General features: G+C 47.7%; 1 protein-coding gene across 2 annotated transcripts in view; it reads left to right on the forward strand.

Moving 5' to 3' along the window:
* The window catches only part of SYNE2 (spectrin repeat containing nuclear envelope protein 2), a 288966-nt gene that overhangs the window by 247018 nt on the left and 23438 nt on the right, over window positions 1-18510 (forward strand). Inside the window, exons 97-100 of one of the 2 annotated variants that reach the window (XM_036246314.1) lie at window positions 1858-1983; window positions 4224-4379; window positions 6626-6784; window positions 9890-10056. In XM_036246314.1, the coding sequence (XP_036102207.1) occupies window positions 1858-1983; window positions 4224-4379; window positions 6626-6784; window positions 9890-10056 (608 nt within the window). Of the gene's footprint in view, window positions 1-1857; window positions 1984-4223; window positions 4380-6625; window positions 6785-9889; window positions 10057-10402; window positions 11575-18510 lie in introns of those variants that run through there. The other variant, XM_036246317.1, reaches the window with a different exon arrangement.

Genomic DNA, 18510 nt, shown 5'->3' on the forward strand with positions numbered 1-18510 from the left:
ATCACCCAAGGATATGTTTATTGATTTTAGAGAGGAAGAACATCAGTTAGTTACCTCCCAGACCCCTTAACTGAGAATCGATCCCAAAACCTGGGTATTTGCCCACAACCTTTTGGTGTACGGGAGGCCACCCAGCCAGGGCAAAACAGAACTTACTAATGTTCAGTGGAAGCTCCATACACAAACTTAATGTTCCACATACAGTCTGTCCTTGGGGTATAGTATATGAAAATAAACAGCAGTACTTCATCTTTCTGTTATCATAAAATGCATTTTTGCATATGAGCGAATTTTAGAGGTAATTTATGATTATATCTTTAAGAACTGAAAGGTTCTTCTGAGTCATTAGGAAAATCATTATTTTGTTAGGCTAAAATACCAAGTTTTTAAGCTGCTTTGAACCTAGACCCTACACTGCTGTGCCCTTTGAGGTCTTGTGTGGTTGTGATGGTTTTCCTCTCTCTCTTTAGTGTGAAGTTGTCTATTTTTACTTTTCATTTCTCTGAGCATATCTACCCCTTATAGCCCAGTCTCCTCTCTAGACGTGTGTGTGTGTGTGTGTGTGTGAGAGAGAACCAGGTAACCAAGCTTATGAGAGATGTTTTTCTGAATAAAGAATAAGTATGTCCTGAGTTAGGGCCTGAGCATCTCTCCTGTGAACAAAGTATCTGAACTTTCTTTGACGTACAGACTGCGAGGTTCTTTCACCAGTGAACGTTTGTTGCACACCTGCCACGTCTGCAAGCATGATGGTGACATGCAGTTACCTGTTTGCTGGGGGAGATGAGGATTCTTCATTTTGTTTCTCTATCTGTTCTCTGCCCGACCAGTGTGGCTCAGTGGGTTGAGCATTGTCCCATGACTGAGAGGTCCCAGTTCAATTCCCGTTCAGGGCACATGCCCAGGTTTCAGGCTTGATCTCCAGTGGGGCATGTGCAGGAGGCAGCTGGTTGATGTTTCTATCTCTCTCTCCCTGTACAAAGATCAGTAAAAAACCCACATATTAAAGTGAACTTTTCCAAAATTAAAATAGAAATAACATTATATAGATCAGAGTTATGGGAAGAGAGGAAGAAATATAGTTGACTCTTGGACAACATGAGTTAGAACTACACAGGTTCACTCATTTTTTCAATAAATATAGAAGGCCCTCTGTATCCCTGGGTTTTCCTTCTGTGGATTCAACCAACTGCTGATTGAAAACTATTTTCTTTTTTTTTTTTTTTTTTATCTTCACCCGAGGACACTTTTGCATTTATCTTGAGATACAGCGAGAGAGAGGGAGGGAGAGAGAGAGAGAGAGAGAAACATCGATGTGAGATAGACACATCCAGTGGTTGCCACCCACACGACCCCAAACAGGGCTGGGGACAAACCGCAACTGAGGTACGTGCGCTTAGCAGGAACCGAACCTGGGACTCTCCTGTCCGCAGGCTAATGCTCCAACCGCTGAGCCAAACTGGCCAGGGCTGAAAACTATTTTCAATCTGTGGTTGGAAATCTGTGGATACAGAGGGTCAACTTAAGTTACGTGGGGATTTTCAACTCCGCTGGATGGGAACCCCATCCACCATTACCACACCCCATGTCATTCGAGGGTCAACTGTATTTTGAAGCAAAAGCCAACCAACCCGATGGTTGAAATGAGCCACACGTGAATGCAAAGAGGTGTCGAACCAGGCTGGTGTCGCATCTGCCCTTTCAGACCATGGTCTGTTCAGGAAAGGAACGAGGTTTCTGTGTGATTTACAAAAACATTTAGCAGAGCAATTATATGGATTAAATGAGTTACTCTGGTTCTACAGTTCATTCTTAAATAGCAAAGTACTTACCAATTTTAACCCTGTTTTCGAATAGACCTGGGACCAGTGTGAAAAGAAAATCAAAGAGCTGAAAAGCAGGCTGCACGTTTTGAAGGCACAGAGTAAAGATCCTCTTCCCGAGCCTCATGAGGACCTCCAGAAAGAGAAAGAGCGGACAAAGGTACTGAAAGCTGAGGTGGTCTCAAGATCTCCCTTAGTTGTTTTCTGAGAAGCTAAAGTATCTGTTTGCCCTTTAGTTTCTGTGTTGGAACCAAGTTTTCACGTTCATTTGGAAAACTTTTTTTTTTATTTTTTTTATCCTCACCCAAGGACATTTTTCGATATTTTGTTCAGATAGAATGGGAGGGAGGGAGGGAGAGAGAGAGAGAGGGAGAGAGGAACATCGACGTGAAAGGGACACATCGAGTGGTTGCCACCCTCGTAACCCAACCAGGGCTGGGGACCAACTGCAACTGAGGTACGTGCCCTTAGTGGGAACCGAACCCCGGGTCTCTCTGGACCAGAGGCCAACACTCTAACCGCTGAGCCAAACCGGCCAGGGCTAGAAAACACTTTTTCTGTCTTTTATCTAACAAAGCATCCTGGTCTCTAAAGGAATTAGAACCTGTGCTTTTTGAGATCCATGTGTGAAAATGAGAGACTTTTGCAGAAATTCACTTCTTAGGATCTGGAGGGTTTGCTCCTCAGGAGCTCTGTCTGTCTGGTTCTCCTCTGTAATGTAAGACATGGCCTCTTAGATAACCTTGAAATCTGTTCCCTTATCTAGTGATCTTGTCTTTGAAATGAGAGTAAGGTATGACTAAAGAATTCCTTTTTTAAAAGCCAATAGGTTGAGTTTTTGCTCAATTATAACATTTTTATAAAATCTTCCAGACTGTATTCTCCCTAATTGATATCACACTAGCAAAATTTCTGCATATTTTAGGCCTCTGCAGACAAAACAGAGGAATTTGCATCAGTAATATTTTCAGGTCAGAAATTTCTTGTGTCTCTTCCCTATTTGCAGGGTTGGTGTTTAAAAACACATCAAAGCCACCCTGGCTGGTTTGGCTCAGTGGTTGAAGCCTCCGCCTGCGGTCCCGAGAGACCCAAGTTCGGTTCCCACTAAGGGCATGTACCTTGGTTGCCGTTTGTCCCAGGCCCGGGTTGGTTGTGTGGGTGGCAACCACTCGATGTGTCCCTTTCACGTCGATGTTTCTCTCTCTCTCTCTCTCTCTCTCTCTTTTCCTCTCTCTCCCTCCCACTCTATCTGAACAAAAAATGGAAAAATGTCCTCAGGTGAAGATTAAAAAAAAAAGCCCTGGCTGGTTTGGCTCAGCGGTTAGAGTGTCGGCCTGCGGTCCAGAAAAGTGTTCCGCTGCAGTATCTGCTCTCATCCAACTTTACTAGAATTGTGAGGCTAAAACTAGGTAACAAACATTTTAAATAATGATTTTTTGATAAAGATGTTTTTTCCTAATCTCCATGCAACCTTTAAAAAGAATTCTCCAGACCACTTTATTAAACGTAAATTCTTGTCTGCAGCTTGTATGGTCATACCAGTGTAGATTTTAGAGCATTGAAAAATCAATCAGAATTCACACACACACTTTTATTGTTGCCACCCCTCAGCCTTTTTCCTAGTGTGAATAAGTAGTTGCTTCTTTCAGGAACCTGTAGATAGGTGTGAATGAATGGACACCCTTGAAATGTGCCCGAGTATGAAGAATTGTAAACACAATAAAAATGACTCGGGTGTGCTGGCTGTTTCCTTTTACTTCCGCTGTTGTGAAAGTAATTTTCTTGATTAAGTCCTGGAATTCAAAAAGTTTAAATTTGACAATTTATTTAAAAAAATAAATGTCTCCAGGGCTGGAGGAAGTTCTCTGCTAACCAATCTCCACCAATTATTAGGGAACAATTTATTTTTTGTCTCATTATGTTTAACTTTCTTTTCTAAAGTTAACCCAACTAATTCCCTTTGAACAGAAGCTGTTGCTATATGGTAGCAACACTGCATTTCTTAGGTGTTTTTAAACATGGGAAGTCACACTCTACATTTCCATGACATAGTTGCGGAATTAAAAATGTGTGTGTGATTGTTGCATTCCTCTAAACAAAGGTAAAGACCGACAGGACTTTAAAGTAGAATTAATCATATAAAAATCTGAGCTACCTGAGAAAATGAAAATAGAAGTAGAAAATAGTTTTCCTTTGAGAAGAAGGTGGTGAAGAACCGGCCAACCGCAACTGCAGACGCTCGCCCGGGGCTGTTTCTCATTCAGGAGGTCCCGCCCCCTTCCGGGTCTCCCCTCCCCCCAAGTCCAATCAAAGGATTAGCCTACAGGTTTGGAAACAACAGCAGTTTGAGTTGAAGGTTTTGTTGTTGTTTTTTTTCCTCCCCGTTGTGTTTAAATGCAGGAACTGGAGAAGTCTTTGGCCAACTGGACCCAGAACTTGAAAGAACTTCTCACTATGAAAGCCGACCTAAGCCAGCACATTCTGGTGGAGGACGTGATGGTTCTGAAGGAGCAAATAGAGCATCTGCACAGACAATGGGAGGACCTCTGCGTGAGAGTAAGTCAGCTCACTGCAGGGCACGGCCATTCGGGAGGTTACTGAAACGTCTCTGAAGGCCCGGCAAAGTAGAAAGAAGCTTAATTTCACTGAACCGGAGGCCCTTTTCCGCTGGAGCCCGGCCGGCTGCTGTTCCTTTGGTGGCAGCAACACGGTCTAGCAGGTTTGACCCTTTGTTTCTCCAGCACTCAGGGCTGGGACTTGGCACATTTTTAATGAGTCTTTTAAAAAATCATGTTAAGTGTGTGCGGAGGACAGGAGGAGGCTGCAGTATGATTCCCCATGTGGGCTGTGCTCTCTGTCTTGTGCAGATGACAGGCACTAATCTGTGTTAGAAGGAGGACTCGGAAGGGACCTCTTCTAGACTTAGAGCATCTCTCCTGGGCCGAGTCCTACTCAGTGCCCCGCACAGGCCGCCTGTTGTCCCAGAACTCTGTATTCATGTGCACCCGATGTTTATGTCAAGTCGACGGTTTTTAAAACTTTGTAGAAGAAAGGATCTGCCGCTGTGCTCACTGTGTCGGGCTCGCTTCCGGCTGAGGGTGGGTTGTGGTTAGGGTATTCTGCCAGGTTTGTGACAGGTCTTCATTTTACTAACATGTAATTCTAAGAAAAATAAACTCCTGAATCTCATTTTTGTGAATTACAAGATGTCTTTGTGTTGAAATTCAGACACTTTCGAATGCATTTTAGTAAAAAATAGTTTTCCTTCTTGATTTTAATAATTAATATTCACAATGTACTTTACTTTTAAATGTCCTTTCAGAATTTTCATTCAACTTTTATATAAAAGAAAATATTTAGAGAATGTGAAAAGTATCCTGTAAGTTAAGCCGACTGGGGTCCAGATGTTCCTAATTGTTACCATGATGAAGCCTACAAAGTGAGGCCGAGCAAACAAACTGCCAGGGTTTTGTAGAACCAAGATGAATAGATGCCCTGAGGAACAGAAACACTAAACTTGGTGTGGGGGGCATAGTCCTTTGTGCCTTTTAACACATCTGGTGGGGTGGGCGTGCAGGCGCTAGACATTTTGCCTCGCCCTGAAAGGAGCAGAGGTGTTTTTGACAGATCTCTGGGAGTTCAGCCGTAGTTTCCCTGTCGCTCCTGTGGGTGCTAGAACTGCCAGAAGAACTCTTTAGCTGCCCCTTTTAACACTAGGATTCAAAAGATTTTTAACACCTGAGAAGACTTACTTTTAGAAAGGCTGATTTCATTCTTTAAATTTATTTATGGAAGGAGTAAATTTGAATCTTGGAAGGAGGAAGACCTTTACTGATAGCAGCGCAGGGGCTGCTTGTGTATAATGGAGCACTGGGTGTTTGGGGGTCAGCCTGCTCGCTGCAGACCAGTATTCTGTCCCATCCCCGTGTTTCTCTCCAAAGCGGTAGCACACTGTGGGAAGGGGAATTACATGAGTGATGTACACTGTTTTTCAATCTTATTTTGCTTTGTTTTTGTTTTGAAATACAATTTAGACTAGAATGTCTAAATGACTTTAATTTTCATGGTCCATTTTAATTACAAATGTTAGATTTATAATTTGATCTATAGTATAGTTTTTTTTTAATCCTCACCTGAGGATATTTTTCCATTGATTTTTTTAGAGAGAGTGGCAGGGAGGGAAGGAAAGAGAAAGAGAGATCAGTGTGAGAGAGAGACATCCCCACAGGACCTGGCCGGGGATCAAGCCTGCAACCCAGGTACTTGCCCTTGACTGGGAATCGAACCCGAGACCCTTTGATCCAAGGGCTGATGCTCTAACTGGCCAGGGCCTGATGTGTACTATAGTTGTTATTGTTTTTTTAATTAAATAGGCAATGTCATTGTCCTAAAGTAGGTAGAAAGACTTGATCATTTTTAAAAGGAAAAGGATTTGGGTCATAAAGTTATAAATTAGCATGTAGCAAACATCCAATGAATGTATACTGAAAGAACAGGAAGAGAAGAAATTCAGGTGATGCTTCAGGTATTCTTCTAACCTTTTCTGTTTCTAATTTTTAATAGAACGTTGGTCAGACAATTTAGGTACAGTCTTTATTTTGTTGCTTTTTATGACATTTATCAAAGGAGTAAGACAATTCTGTTGTTAAACCCTAGGAGTTTAAGAGGCAAAAGCAGTAATTTAAGTCTGTAGGACTACTGATTAAACTGAATGAAATCCGTAGTCCTTTTGATGGAGTAAAGGGAAGGGACAGGCTTTCCTTCCCGCCTGTTCTCAGCGGCCGCATGCATTTCATTTCCAGGTGGCGATACGCAAACAGGAGATCGAAGACAGACTCAATTCATGGATTGTGTTCAATGAAAAAAATAAAGAGTTGTGTGCATGGCTGGTGCAGATGGAAAACAAAGTTCTGCAGACAGCAGATATTAGCATCGAAGAAATGATTGAGAAGTTACAGAAGGTGAGCAACAGTAGCCGGATGAACGCAGCTCCCCTGCAACGGGATTCTCTGCCCTTCTCTCTGCCCTCCTCTCTCCCTGCCCTCCTCCCTGCCCTCCTCTCTCTCTGCCCTCCTCTCTCCCTGCCCTCCTCCCTGCCCTCCTCTCTCTCTGCCCTCCTCTCTCTCTGCCCTCCTCCCTGCCCTCCTCTCTCCCTGCCTTCCTCTCTCTCTGCCCTCCTCCCTGCCCTCCTCCCGCCCTCCTCTCTCTACCCTCCTCCCTGCCCTCCTCCCGCCCTCCTCTCTCCCTGCCTTCCTCTCTCTCTGCCCTCCTCTCTCTCTGCCCTCCTCCCCTCCCTCCTCTCTCCCCACCCTCCTCTCTCTCTGCCCTCCTCTCTGCCCTCCTCTCTCTCTGCCCTCCTCTCTCTCTGCCCTCCTCCCCGCCCTCCTCTCTCTCTGCCCTCCTCTCTCCCTGCCCTCCTCCCTGCCCTCCTCTCTCTCTGCCCTCCTCTCTCCCTGCCCTCCTCCCTGCCCTCCTCTCTCCCTGCCCTCCTCTCTCTCTGCCCTCCTCCCTGCCCTCCTCTCTCCCTGCCTTCCTCTCTCTCTGCCCTCCTCCCTGCCCTCCTCCCGCCCTCCTCTCTCTCTGCCCTCCTCCATGCCCTCCTCCCGCCCTCCTCTCTCTACCCTCCTCCCTGCCCTCCTCCCGCCCTCCTCTCTCTACCCTCCTCCCTGCCCTCCTCCCGCCCTCCTCTCTCCCTGCCTTCCTCTCTCTCTGCCCTCCTCTCTCTCTGCCCTCCTCTCTGCCCTCCTCTCTCTCTGCCCTCCTCTCTGCCCTCCTCTCTCTCTGCCCTCCTCTCTGCCCTCCTCTCTCTCTGCCCTCCTCTCTCTCTGCCCTCCTCCCTGCCCTCCTCTCTCTCTGCCCTCCTCTCTCTCTGCCCTCCTCTCTCTCTGCCCTCCACCCCGCCCTCCTCTCTCTCTGCCCTCCTCTCTCCCTGCCCTCCTTCCCGCCCTCCTCTCTCTCTGCCCTCCTCCCCGCCCTCCCCTCTCTCTGCCCTCCTCTCTCTCTGCCCTCCACCCCGCCCTCCTCTCTCTCTGCCCTACTCTCTCTCTGCCCTCCACCCCGCCCTCCTCTCTCTCTGCCCTCCTCTCTCCCTGCCCTCCTCTCTCTCTGCCCTCCACCCCGCCCTCTTCTCTCTCTGCCCTCCTCTCTCTCTGCCCTCCTCCCCGCCCTCCTCTCTCTCTGCCCTCCTCTCTCCCTGCCCTCCTCCCTGCCCTCCTCTCTCCCTGCCCTCCTCTCTCTCTGCCCTCCTCTCTCTCTGCCCTCCACCCCGCCCTCCTCTCTCTCTGCCCTCCTCTCTCTCTGCCCTCCTCCCCGCCCTCCTCTCTCTCTGCCCTCCTCCCTGCCCTCCTCTCTCCCTGCCCTCCTCTCTCTCTGCCCTCCACCCCGCCCTCCTCTCTCTCTGCCCTCCTCTCTCCCTGCCCTCCTCCCTGCCTTCCTCTCTCTCTGCCCTCCTCCCTGCCCTCCTCTCTCTCTGCCCTCCTCTCTCTCTGCCCTCCTCCCTGCCCTCCTCTCTCTCTGCCCTCCTCCCTGCCCTGCTCCCTGCCTTCCTCTCTCTCTGCCCTCCTCTCTCTCTGCCCTCCTCTCTGCCCTCCTCCCTGCCCTCCTCCCTGCCCTCCTCTCTCTCTGCCCTCCTCTCTGCCCTCCTCTCTCTCTGCCCTCCTCCCTGCCCTCCTCTCTCTCTGCCCTCCTCTCTGCCCTCCTCTCTCTCTGCCCTCCTCCCTGCCTTCCTCTCTCTCTGCCCTCCTCTCTCTCTGCCCTCCTCCCTGCCCTCCTCTCTCTCTGCCCTCCTCTCTGCCCTCCTCTCTCTCTGCCCTCCTCCCTGCCCTCCTCTCTCTCTGCCCTCCTCTCTCTCTGCCCTCCTCCCTGCCTTCCTCTCTCTCTGCCCTCCTCTCTGCCCTCCTCCCTGCCCTGCTCCCTGCCCTCCTCTCTCTCTGTCCTCCTCTCTCTCTGCCCTCCTCTCTGCCCTCCTCCCTGCCCTCCTCCCTGCCCTGCTCCCTGCCCTCCTCTCTCTCTGCCCTCCTCCCTGCCCTCCTCCCTGCCCTGCTCCCTGCCCTCCTCTCTCTCTGCCCTCCTCCCCGCCCTCCTCCACGCCGTCCTCACTGCCAGGCTTAGGATGGTGTGTGGTGGGTGTGCTTCCAATAACATTTTAAGAATGTTAAGGGACTGTCTCTCTCTTTCTCTTCCTTCTTAGAGAAGAGCTGGTAAGTAGGGATTCCAGAAAGATGGGGAGTGCGGGGCCATTCTAGTGGGCGTGGTGCCGTGTACCAAGGGGAGTTCTTTTCTCTCCCGAAGTCTGGCCAGAGCAGGGGCTCGCATCTCCTTAGCATCTGTTCCAACCCTGAGTGAGTTATGGCTTTTCTGGTCGGCGGTATACAGAGCTCCCCTTGCCTAAGGGCAGAGGCCAACAGTAATGGGGCTCATAACTTTGAAACAGTTACTACCTCCCCCAGAGAAAGGTAGAAATGTTCTTGTCCCCCAGGAGAACTCTTACTGATATTAGGCTCATTTAGTTGTACTCAGTTGCCCTCAACGCCCAACTGGTGAGATTAGAAGAAATCTGTGAGGGGAAACCAGGGCTGTTGAATTAAGACAGTAACTCTTGTCATACAAACTACATGTGTGCTGAATGGGCATTGTTTGAATTGTTAGCTACTCACTGAAGAGTTGTGTTAACAGGTGTGATGCCCTGGTCAGTGTTGTTTAGTGGTTAGAGCGTCAGCCCATGCAGCACAGGGTCTCGGGTTTGATTCCCGGTCAAGGGCATATACCTGGGCTGCAGGTTTGATCCCCGGCCCAGGTTGGGGCACATGCAGGAGGCAGCCAATCGATGCGTCTCTCACATCAATGTTTCTCTCTCCCCATCTCCCTCCCACCTCCCTTCCACTCTCTTTAAAAAAAAAATTTAATGGAAAAATATATCCTCCATGAGGATTAAAAACAACAACAACAAAAACGGGTGTGAGAAGTTTTTTAATTAAATTTTTTTTCAAGAAGTAACTGTATTTATTGCCTGGCAAAGAAGTGAATTTGGGGCAGTAACTGAAGCTTTGTTTTGGTGCCTTTGCCAGGACTGCATGGAAGAAATAAACTTGTTCAGTGAGAACAAGTTACAGTTAAAGCACATGGGTGACCAGTTGATCAAGGCCAGCAGCAAGACCAGAGCAGCCGAGATCGATGACAAGCTCCATAAGATCAACGACCGCTGGCAGCATCTTTTCGATGTCATTGGGTCAAGGTAAGAAATGTCCTAAAAATAGTTATGACTGCCGGTACAGTGGTTTCTCCACCCATCTAGAAACTGAGCCCAGTCTTCCTCTGAGGTGGTCCAGAAGTTTTATAAACTTACAGATAAAGGTAAAGTTTGGTAAACATTAGTGGAAATTCTTGCTTCAACAATATAGAAAGATGATATTTTAGTATACCCCACTTTGATACGTGTTTGGTTTGTTTTTTTTCCCTTTAGCTTAAAATTTCACATGAATTAGATTAGGTTAAAACGAGAGTTAGAAACTTAATTTGAAAAGAGATCCTGAAGGTATTGTTTAGAAATTCTAACTCGGCTTTAGGACCTGCTTGTCCCCAGATGAAACCATGCCTGCCAGTCCCTGCTGTGGGTGGCACATGCCGCAGGTCAGGGCACTGGCCTGACCTCTCGGTGCTGGTCCGGAGGCAGGGGCTTGGCACACTCGAGGCGGAGGTCCTCCATGAGTGCCAGGTGTGCCGAGTGCCCGTGGGCATCTGGTCCGAAGGCGGGGACTTAGGAGGCACGGCTGTGGCTACAGATCAAAGCTATGTTCTCCAGAGCAACCTTATCAGACACAAGACTGATCATTTTATCTGCTCCAAAATGATGGTGATGATGCCACGGGAAGCTTTGAAATGTTTTCTGTTTTCAAATTCTTTCTCCAAAGACAGGCCCCAATCAAAGTTTTTATTTAACTACAACCTGACATCCAAAAAAAAGTCTCTCCGCTTCAGGCCCACTCGTGCAACTTTGTGTTGCCTGGTCCAGCGAGTCTTTGTTTTGAACACACAATAATGGGGAATATATGAGAGAACTTGTAAGGTGACGGAAGTATTGGGGTGTAATGAAAATAGATACTCTTAGTACTTTGGCATTTCCTTTACCTCACTATTTACCGTCAACGATAAGTAAACTTGCAGCAAAGGCACCAGGCTAAGTACCGTGAGAATTACAGACAGGAAGTGAGATGAGTCAATTACATCAATGGGAGCCGACATCTGAGCAGCTATTAAGCCAAGTGGTTTGAGGGCTCATATCTCATCTTCCTGAAGAGAGGGCGGGGACTAGGAAGAGCCTCACAGAAGAGTGCTCCCCGATGGTCAGGCGTGACAGTTGGGGTTCCTGAGAGTTACCATGTGGAGAGAGACGTGAGCAGAAAGTTGCAGGAGAAAACAGTGTGGAAGTTGTTCAGGAAGCCTGGGGCGTGGGAGATGAAGCTACCACGGCAGACTGGAGCTAAGCCCTAGAAGACCTTAAATCTCAACTTCAGACCTGCGTCCTAAATCAACTCTGAGTCATTCGTGGACTTTTAGCAGTGGGGGGGTCTGCCGAAGACAAGTATTAGGGCAGCTTGGCTGGCAGCATCAGCTGGGCTGAATCCAGCTTCTCTCTACTGCCAGTTAAAAAATAATCTATGGCAGTCCATGGCGGTAAGCCAAGTCAAGACCAAGAGCACAGGTTCCAAGTCCATGCTGACTTGATCACGTACTCATCGTGGAAACTTGAACAGTGAGTTAATCTTTCTAAGCCTCAATTTCCAAATCTGCATAATGTTCTTAACAGCACTGTTCACAGCAGAGGCTCCTGTGAGGACGAATGACAGGTGTCTGGCGTTCGGCACAGGGCCAGCGTGTGGGGGCCAGCGTGTGGGAGCCAGCGTTTATTGAGTGGTTATCATTGTTTTCCCCTAAAAAGACTTTAAGACTAAGGAGCGTGTTGAGGAGAAGAGGATTCCCCTAGCTGTGCCTAATAGTGAGAGAGGTCTTTCCCCCATGAGACCAGTGTCTTTGGCTGTGGCCTTCACAGCTCTTAGACAGGGCTTCGGATATTTGTTGAAATGAATGAACATTTTGGTGCATAAGAATAAGATCATTTCTGCTGGGTAAACTGTATCTAGTATGTCTTTGTGGACATTGTCTTTGTATCTTAAGTCTTCTTGGGCTCCTGGCACTAACTGAGGGTATGGTGACATTGTACCTGGTCACGGACTCTGCTTCCTGAAGACTAGAGTGGCCGTCCACTCTTAATTATTAATGATTTGGTTATATCATATCACTTCGGAGTGTAATAGGCCATTTGCTTTCTCTCTTCTCTCTGGCTACCTGTCTTCAGCCAGTTTCTTGGTGAGAAAGAAAAAGGTAGTAAGTAAAATTTCAGTGGTCTTTTTGAAGGAGCGAAGGAGCAACTGGTAAAACAAGGAGTTGAAATAAATGGCAAGTATATTGTCTGCCAGTATTTTCTTAACAATGTGCTTGATTTTATTTAATTTTCATTGAAATTCTGAAAGGTAGATACCATTATCCTGTTTTACAGATAATGAAACTGAGGCACTCGAGTTAAATAATACGCCCATAGTTACAGCCAGTATGCGAAGCAACCAGGACTCCAACTCGGGCATTTGTGTTGCTTTCCCGTAACCCCAGGCCCTTCTAGTTTGTTACGTTGAAATGACCCAACAACCCTTTAAAACTTAGGAACTAGGGAGGGAATAACTTACTTCCCTAAAGCCAAGACGAGGCTGAGAAAGCTGGCTGGGAGTCTAGGAAGCCGAGTTGAGTTTGCCCTTCAGGTGAATCTGTGGATTGAGGCAGCAAGCTTGGATCTGCCTTACATCAGCCTCTGTACAATCAGCTCCGTGTCTGGCCTCTGACACTGATCACGCCATCATCAGGGAAGTTGGGGAGCATAGCTGCAGAATGTGGATTTGAACAGTGCCGACTGGAACCTGCAACCCTGCAGGGTGCACTAAGGCTTCATTTGCCCAGAGGATTCTGGACACTGTTTAACTTTCCCCCCGCTCACGGTGCCTGCCGTTTCACTCCTGTGGGAGGGGACAGCATGGCTCCTTTAAAATGGTGAGCTTGGGGGGGGACCCCACACAGGTGCCCAGCCCCATGATTTCAGGATTTTAATTTCAGGCCTTTAATACGAATGGTATTCAGAAGTCCAAGACCTCAATAAATCAGGTTTAATTCGCTGGAAAAAAAAAAAAAAGACCTGTTGTTTCATGTTCATTCTCAGCATAATAGAGGAGAATTCCAGGGTTACTTAAATGCACATTAAATTCCTGATCATTTCAGGTAGTGAATAGGGGCAGAAGCCAGTGTTGTGTACTTGTAAGTGCAAGTGTATATGTGATTTCATCTCCTTCTTTGCAAGGTCGGGGTCCTCCAGTTTTCAGAGAGGAGCATTCAGCTCAGGAGGGTGTTCATTGATGCAGGGCACCGTGTGGGCTACACACGGCAGGGGAGCAAGGTCCGTCGATCCCCCCGCACCTGCATCAGAGGAGCACTTGGCTCCTTTGAGACCTTGGCTTTTAAAGGGAGTTTATCAGAATTTTTCTGAAACGGAGAACTCCATGTAGAATTCACCGTTTGTTGTAGAGCAGTGTTCTCAGTCTTAAATGTGCATCAGCATCCCGAGGGCTCATGAAAACATGGGCTCGCGTCTGTGGGGCCGGGTGGGGCCGAGAGTGTGCCGTTCTAACAAGTGTCCAGTGTTGCAGGGGCGCTGGTCTGGGAACACAGAGCGAGCATCAGGGAGCAGGGACATGGTGCTACACCTGGTCAGACGTCCTGGACCTGCCCCTTCCTGTGAACAGGTCCTGTGGCCACTGTGTGCCTCGGTTTCCCCATTACAAGATCCTGGGTGAAAAGCACCAGGACAACGATGCGTATGCTGGTAGCCTCTGGCGAGGTTTAATATGGCTACACAGGGTGGGGCAGAAGTGGTTTACAGCTGTTCATATGGAAAATAATACAGTAATTGCCCTGGCTGGTTTGGCTCAGCGGTTAGAACAACAGCCCGCGGACCAGAGAGACCCGGGTTTGGTTCCTGCTAAGGGCACGTACCTTGGTTGCAGTTTGTCCCTGGCCCCGGTTGGGGGCGTGTGGGTGGCAACCACTCGATGTGTCTCTCACGTCAATGTTTCTCTCGCTCTCTCTCCCTCCCTCTCTCTCTCCTGCTCAATCTCAAGATAAATGCAAAAATGTCCTCAGGTGAAAATAATACAATATTTAATAAATAATAATACAAGAATAAACTCTCTCTCCCTGGCCAGTTTGGCTCAGCTGTTAGAATGTCACCCTCAGAACAAAGGGTCGCAGGTTCGATTCCTGGTCAAAAACATGTACCTGGGCCCTGGCCGGTTTGGCTCAGTGGTTAGAGCGTCGGCCTGCGGTCCTGAGAGACCCGGGTTCGGTTTCCGCTAAGGGCACGTACCTCGGTTGCAGTTTGTCCCCCGCCCTGGTTGGGTTGTGCGGGTGGCAGCCACTCGATGTGTCCCTTCACATCGATGTTTCTCTCTCTCTCTCTCTGTTCCTCTCTCTCCCTCCCACTCTATCTGAACAAAAAATGGAAAAATGTCCTCGGGTGAGGATAAAAAAACAAAAACAAAAACATGTACCTGGGTTGCAGGTTTGATCCTCTACCCTGGTCAGGGTCATGTAGGAATCAACCAATCAGTGTGTCTTTCTCACATCCATCCATCTTTCTTTCTTTCTTTCTCTCTCTCTCTCTCTCTCTCTCTCTCTCCCCCTCTCTCCCCCTCTCCCCCTCTCCCTCTTTTCCCCCCCTCCCCCATTCTATCTAAAAATCAGTGGGAAATTATCCTTGGGTGAAGATTAACAAAAAAAAGAAAAAGAATAAACTCTGTTTCATGTACTCAAAACTATAAACCTACTTTCTCCCCACCCTGTATATAAATAAGGGGGGTGGGGCTTAGATCCAAACAACTGTTTTTCTTCTACTGATAAAGGTTCTTCAGCTTCTATAAAACCCTTAAGGCAAAGAACCTGAAGGATGCATGTGAAATAACCAAATAATCCAGGCGGGTAGTGGAGCCCAAGTCAGCCCTGATGCTGACTTCTCACTATGGCCGCGTAGGCCTGGTGTAGGCACTGACGTTCTCGGCTCGGCTGTCAGAACTGCAGGAGCCCTCCGAGTCCTCGTGGATCCGAGGGCCGCGTCTGAGCTTGTGACATCTGAGCTCGCATGAAACATGCTGTTAACTTCGTCAACAGAAAGGCCACTTGGAGCACTTGAATGGTGTGAATATTCTAAAACTGAATCTGATTTGATGACGTGAGATATTAGTTATAAACCGCTGTGCTTCTTTGACAGATTAAATGAAGAGTTAAAATTTTTTTTAGTTGTAGCTGCTAGCGTCTTCTCTTCCCCATGTCATCTTAGATCACATCTTTGAAAAGCGACCGGCAAAACCTAAATGCAGGAGATAGAACTAGATTGCAGAAGCTGTTTTTCAAAACCAGCAATATATGTGATCCTCTGTTGTGGAGGAAGCTAGGTTACCTATTGAGAACAGTTCAGCCCTGGCCGGTTTGATTCAGTGGTGAGAGCGTCAGCTGTGGACCAATGAGTCTTAGGGTCAGTTCTGGCCAAGGGCACGTACCTGGGTTGGGGTTCATCCCCAGCTCTGGTTGGGGTTGTGTGAGAGGCAGCCTGTCGATGTGTCCCTCTCACGTTAATGTTTCTCTCTTCCCCTCCCTCCCACTTAATCTGAAGATAAATAGAAAAATATCCTCCAGTGAGGATTAAAAAAAAAAGCAATTTAGGCACAGGATGTTGGCTGATGGTCAAAAAGATGTAAGTTCTCTTGATTCAGCCCACAGACCAAAGCTCTGGAAAGAAGTCCCCGGCCACTGTCCCTTCGGTGGGGCTGGTGGCAGAGGAGACTCAGCCCAGCACGTGTCTCTCCTTTGTCTACTCTTGATTTTCAGAATCCCAGGAACTGAACACCTTAAAAACTCATCTGCTCCTGTTTCCTAGAACCCCCTCCCCAGTTATTAATCAAAGCCTTACCTGTGTCCTGTGAAGCCGGGGTCCTGTGTCTATAGCGAGTCACTTTGCTGGTTGTTCCTCTTGGCGGAGCCTCTTCAGACGTGTGTGGGGCAGGGGGGCTCTTCCTGGCAGCGTGTGAGAACCATCTGGTCAAAGCTTGCGGTGCCCAGAACAGATGAGAACGCTCGGCGCAAAGACGTGACCCAGAGTGCGTACATGGCTCACCTGTCGGTGTTGCCATCGTTGGTGATTTTCATTTCCTTCTGCATACCTCGATTTCCTAAATGTTCATTGTGAGAAAAGGGACATGGAGCCTTTGTCTTTTCTTGGGAAATGTTATACATGTTGTTACCTTTTTCCCAATTTCTCTTTGATGGTAGCATCATTAATAGACTTGGCGTCCTCAAGCCAGTGCTATGTTGGAGGGATGTAGACATGCTACTGTGTGGCTCCTTCCTATTTAGACTAGGTGGCTCTGTCACTATCAGAAGGATTGTTTGTGAAAAAACTTTTTAATAAAGCACAATTTTCACATTTGACCTACCAGTGTGAAAAACCCACCTATTTTATAATAGTAGCAATTAAAATGTTGTCATTTCAAACTCAGCAGTTGCTACCATGGCAACTGTGTGTGAAGATTGTTTTTTCATTTCTTGCAAAATGGGCAGGGAGATGTGTGCCTTTTTAAACTGATAAAGATTTCTGTCGCTGTCCCTTTATCAGCGTCTTCTCAAGGTTATTTTGGAAGACCGGACAATGCTGCTAGTCATAAAGTTGACTTGCTTGGTCTTAGCAGGTTGCCCGATCCAGTGGGACTGGAATTAGAGACGCTAGCACAAGGAGAGCCAGATGTAAGGTCAGCCTCCTGCCTGTTCTTTCCCCTTCCCATCAGCCCCATCATTCCACCTCTGGAGCAGGTGGCTGCTGCTCCCAGACCCTGCAGAAATGCCCCCCTGCAGGCCGGGGAGCTTCCCCAAGGAGACAGCAGCCGTCATCGACTGGGTCAGTGGACAGTCAGCCTCTGTCCAGCATCAGACAGGTGCAGGTCCCAGGGACAACCACACACGTGGGCGCACATTGGTCAGATGCTTCATTTGTTTCCAAATTTGCACTCACTTCACCAGTCTGGAACGTAATTGCTGTGTTTCAAGGTAAGAAATGTAATAATGACTAAGTGTTGGGCTTTAAGGAGAAACGATTGATATTGTCGAGTCTCAAAATAAGGCTGGTCCTAAGCCTAAATGGGGCTGGACACAAGCCCTGGTGCTCCAGGAAGCAGAGCGTCTCAGAGAGAACTGCAGTTAGGTAGGTGGAGGGATTTTTAAATACGTACGTTATGGTAAACCTAGGAGGAGCTAGCAAGGAAAAATTGCAAAAATTTCTTCCTCTGCAAACTCTTGAAGTCCGTTTATACTACAAGAAATCATGTTTTCTGCAAAAAGCAGAGGAGTGGACTAAATGAACTCTGCCCCGCCTAAGCCAGGACGCACAGGGCTGAAAAAGGCAGGCAGAGGCCCCCCCTCCCTGCCCCCAGGGCAATTGCTGCTTTAGGAGTACTGGAGGATGGCGTTCCTGTTGGGCTCAGATTTCTTCATTTCTTTTAAACCTGAAACAGAAATTTAATTTGATGAGAACAGAAATCCTCTTGTCTGCCCCAATCTAAAATGTTCCTTCTCTCAGTTTATAGCACTTCATAAATAACCCATAGCCAAGATAACACTGTGACTTTCTTCCCCAGCATTGCAATCCTGCAGCATCAGAACAAAGACTGTGTGTGTGTGTGTGTGTGTGTGTGTGTGTGTGTGTGTAAAGAGCCGGAGATACTAGTTTATTGGAATGGAGAAAACTGAGATTAAAAATTGCAGTTAGCAGAGAAGCAGGTCTCTTCCTCTCCTGAGGGCACAGCTTTGTGGGTGTGAGAGGAGGGTGGCCTGTGGAAGATGCTGAACCAGTGAATGGAGAGGCCTGCGGGCTGGGGGAGGGGCTGCCGTGTTCCTGGGAGGTGGAGGTGCAGCCCGGAACTTGGAGCTCTCGCTAAACATCAGGGATGATTTTTTTCTCATCAACAGTAAGTGCATTTTCAGTCATCAGCTCTGCCTGTGGCCGAGGGGAGGCTGCTGTCTCTGTGTGTCTTGCTCTTTCGCTGCCTCATTTTGGTTACAATAGAAATTACCGAAGAGATGGTGGCTGTGGAGTGTGTGCTCAGCCATCGGGGGATGGGTTCTTTCCCAGTGTCAGCTTGTGTGTGGTGTCCGCAGCCAGCCTCTGCCGAGCTGGGGAGAGCGAGCGTGATTACACTGTGTGCAAAATGGAAGTCCTCGGCCACAGCAATGCTTCAAAGAGGCAATTAGCTCAAATGTATTGTAATGCCTGTGCCCCCAAACCAGGGCTTCAGGATCCTGGAGCAATTGATTATCTTACTATAAAGATGTTTAGTCATTTAAAAAGGTGCAATTGTATAGAATGTGTACAGTGTTTTAAACCACCGAGAGCTGTCTACAGGTCTGAGTATCTGTTCATTTGGAGACAAATTCACATCCTTCAACCATCTCAGTTTTCCTGAGTATATTTTAAGTATATTTCCTTAGTATATTTTAAGTTAAGCTGGCCACATTGGCGTTGAGATTGTTTTAGCTGGTGCTGATC

This window comes from Molossus molossus, unplaced genomic scaffold, assembly GCF_014108415.1.
Source record: "Molossus molossus isolate mMolMol1 unplaced genomic scaffold, mMolMol1.p scaffold_m16_p_1, whole genome shotgun sequence".
In the NCBI taxonomy this organism is placed as follows: domain Eukaryota; kingdom Metazoa; phylum Chordata; class Mammalia; order Chiroptera; family Molossidae; genus Molossus; species Molossus molossus.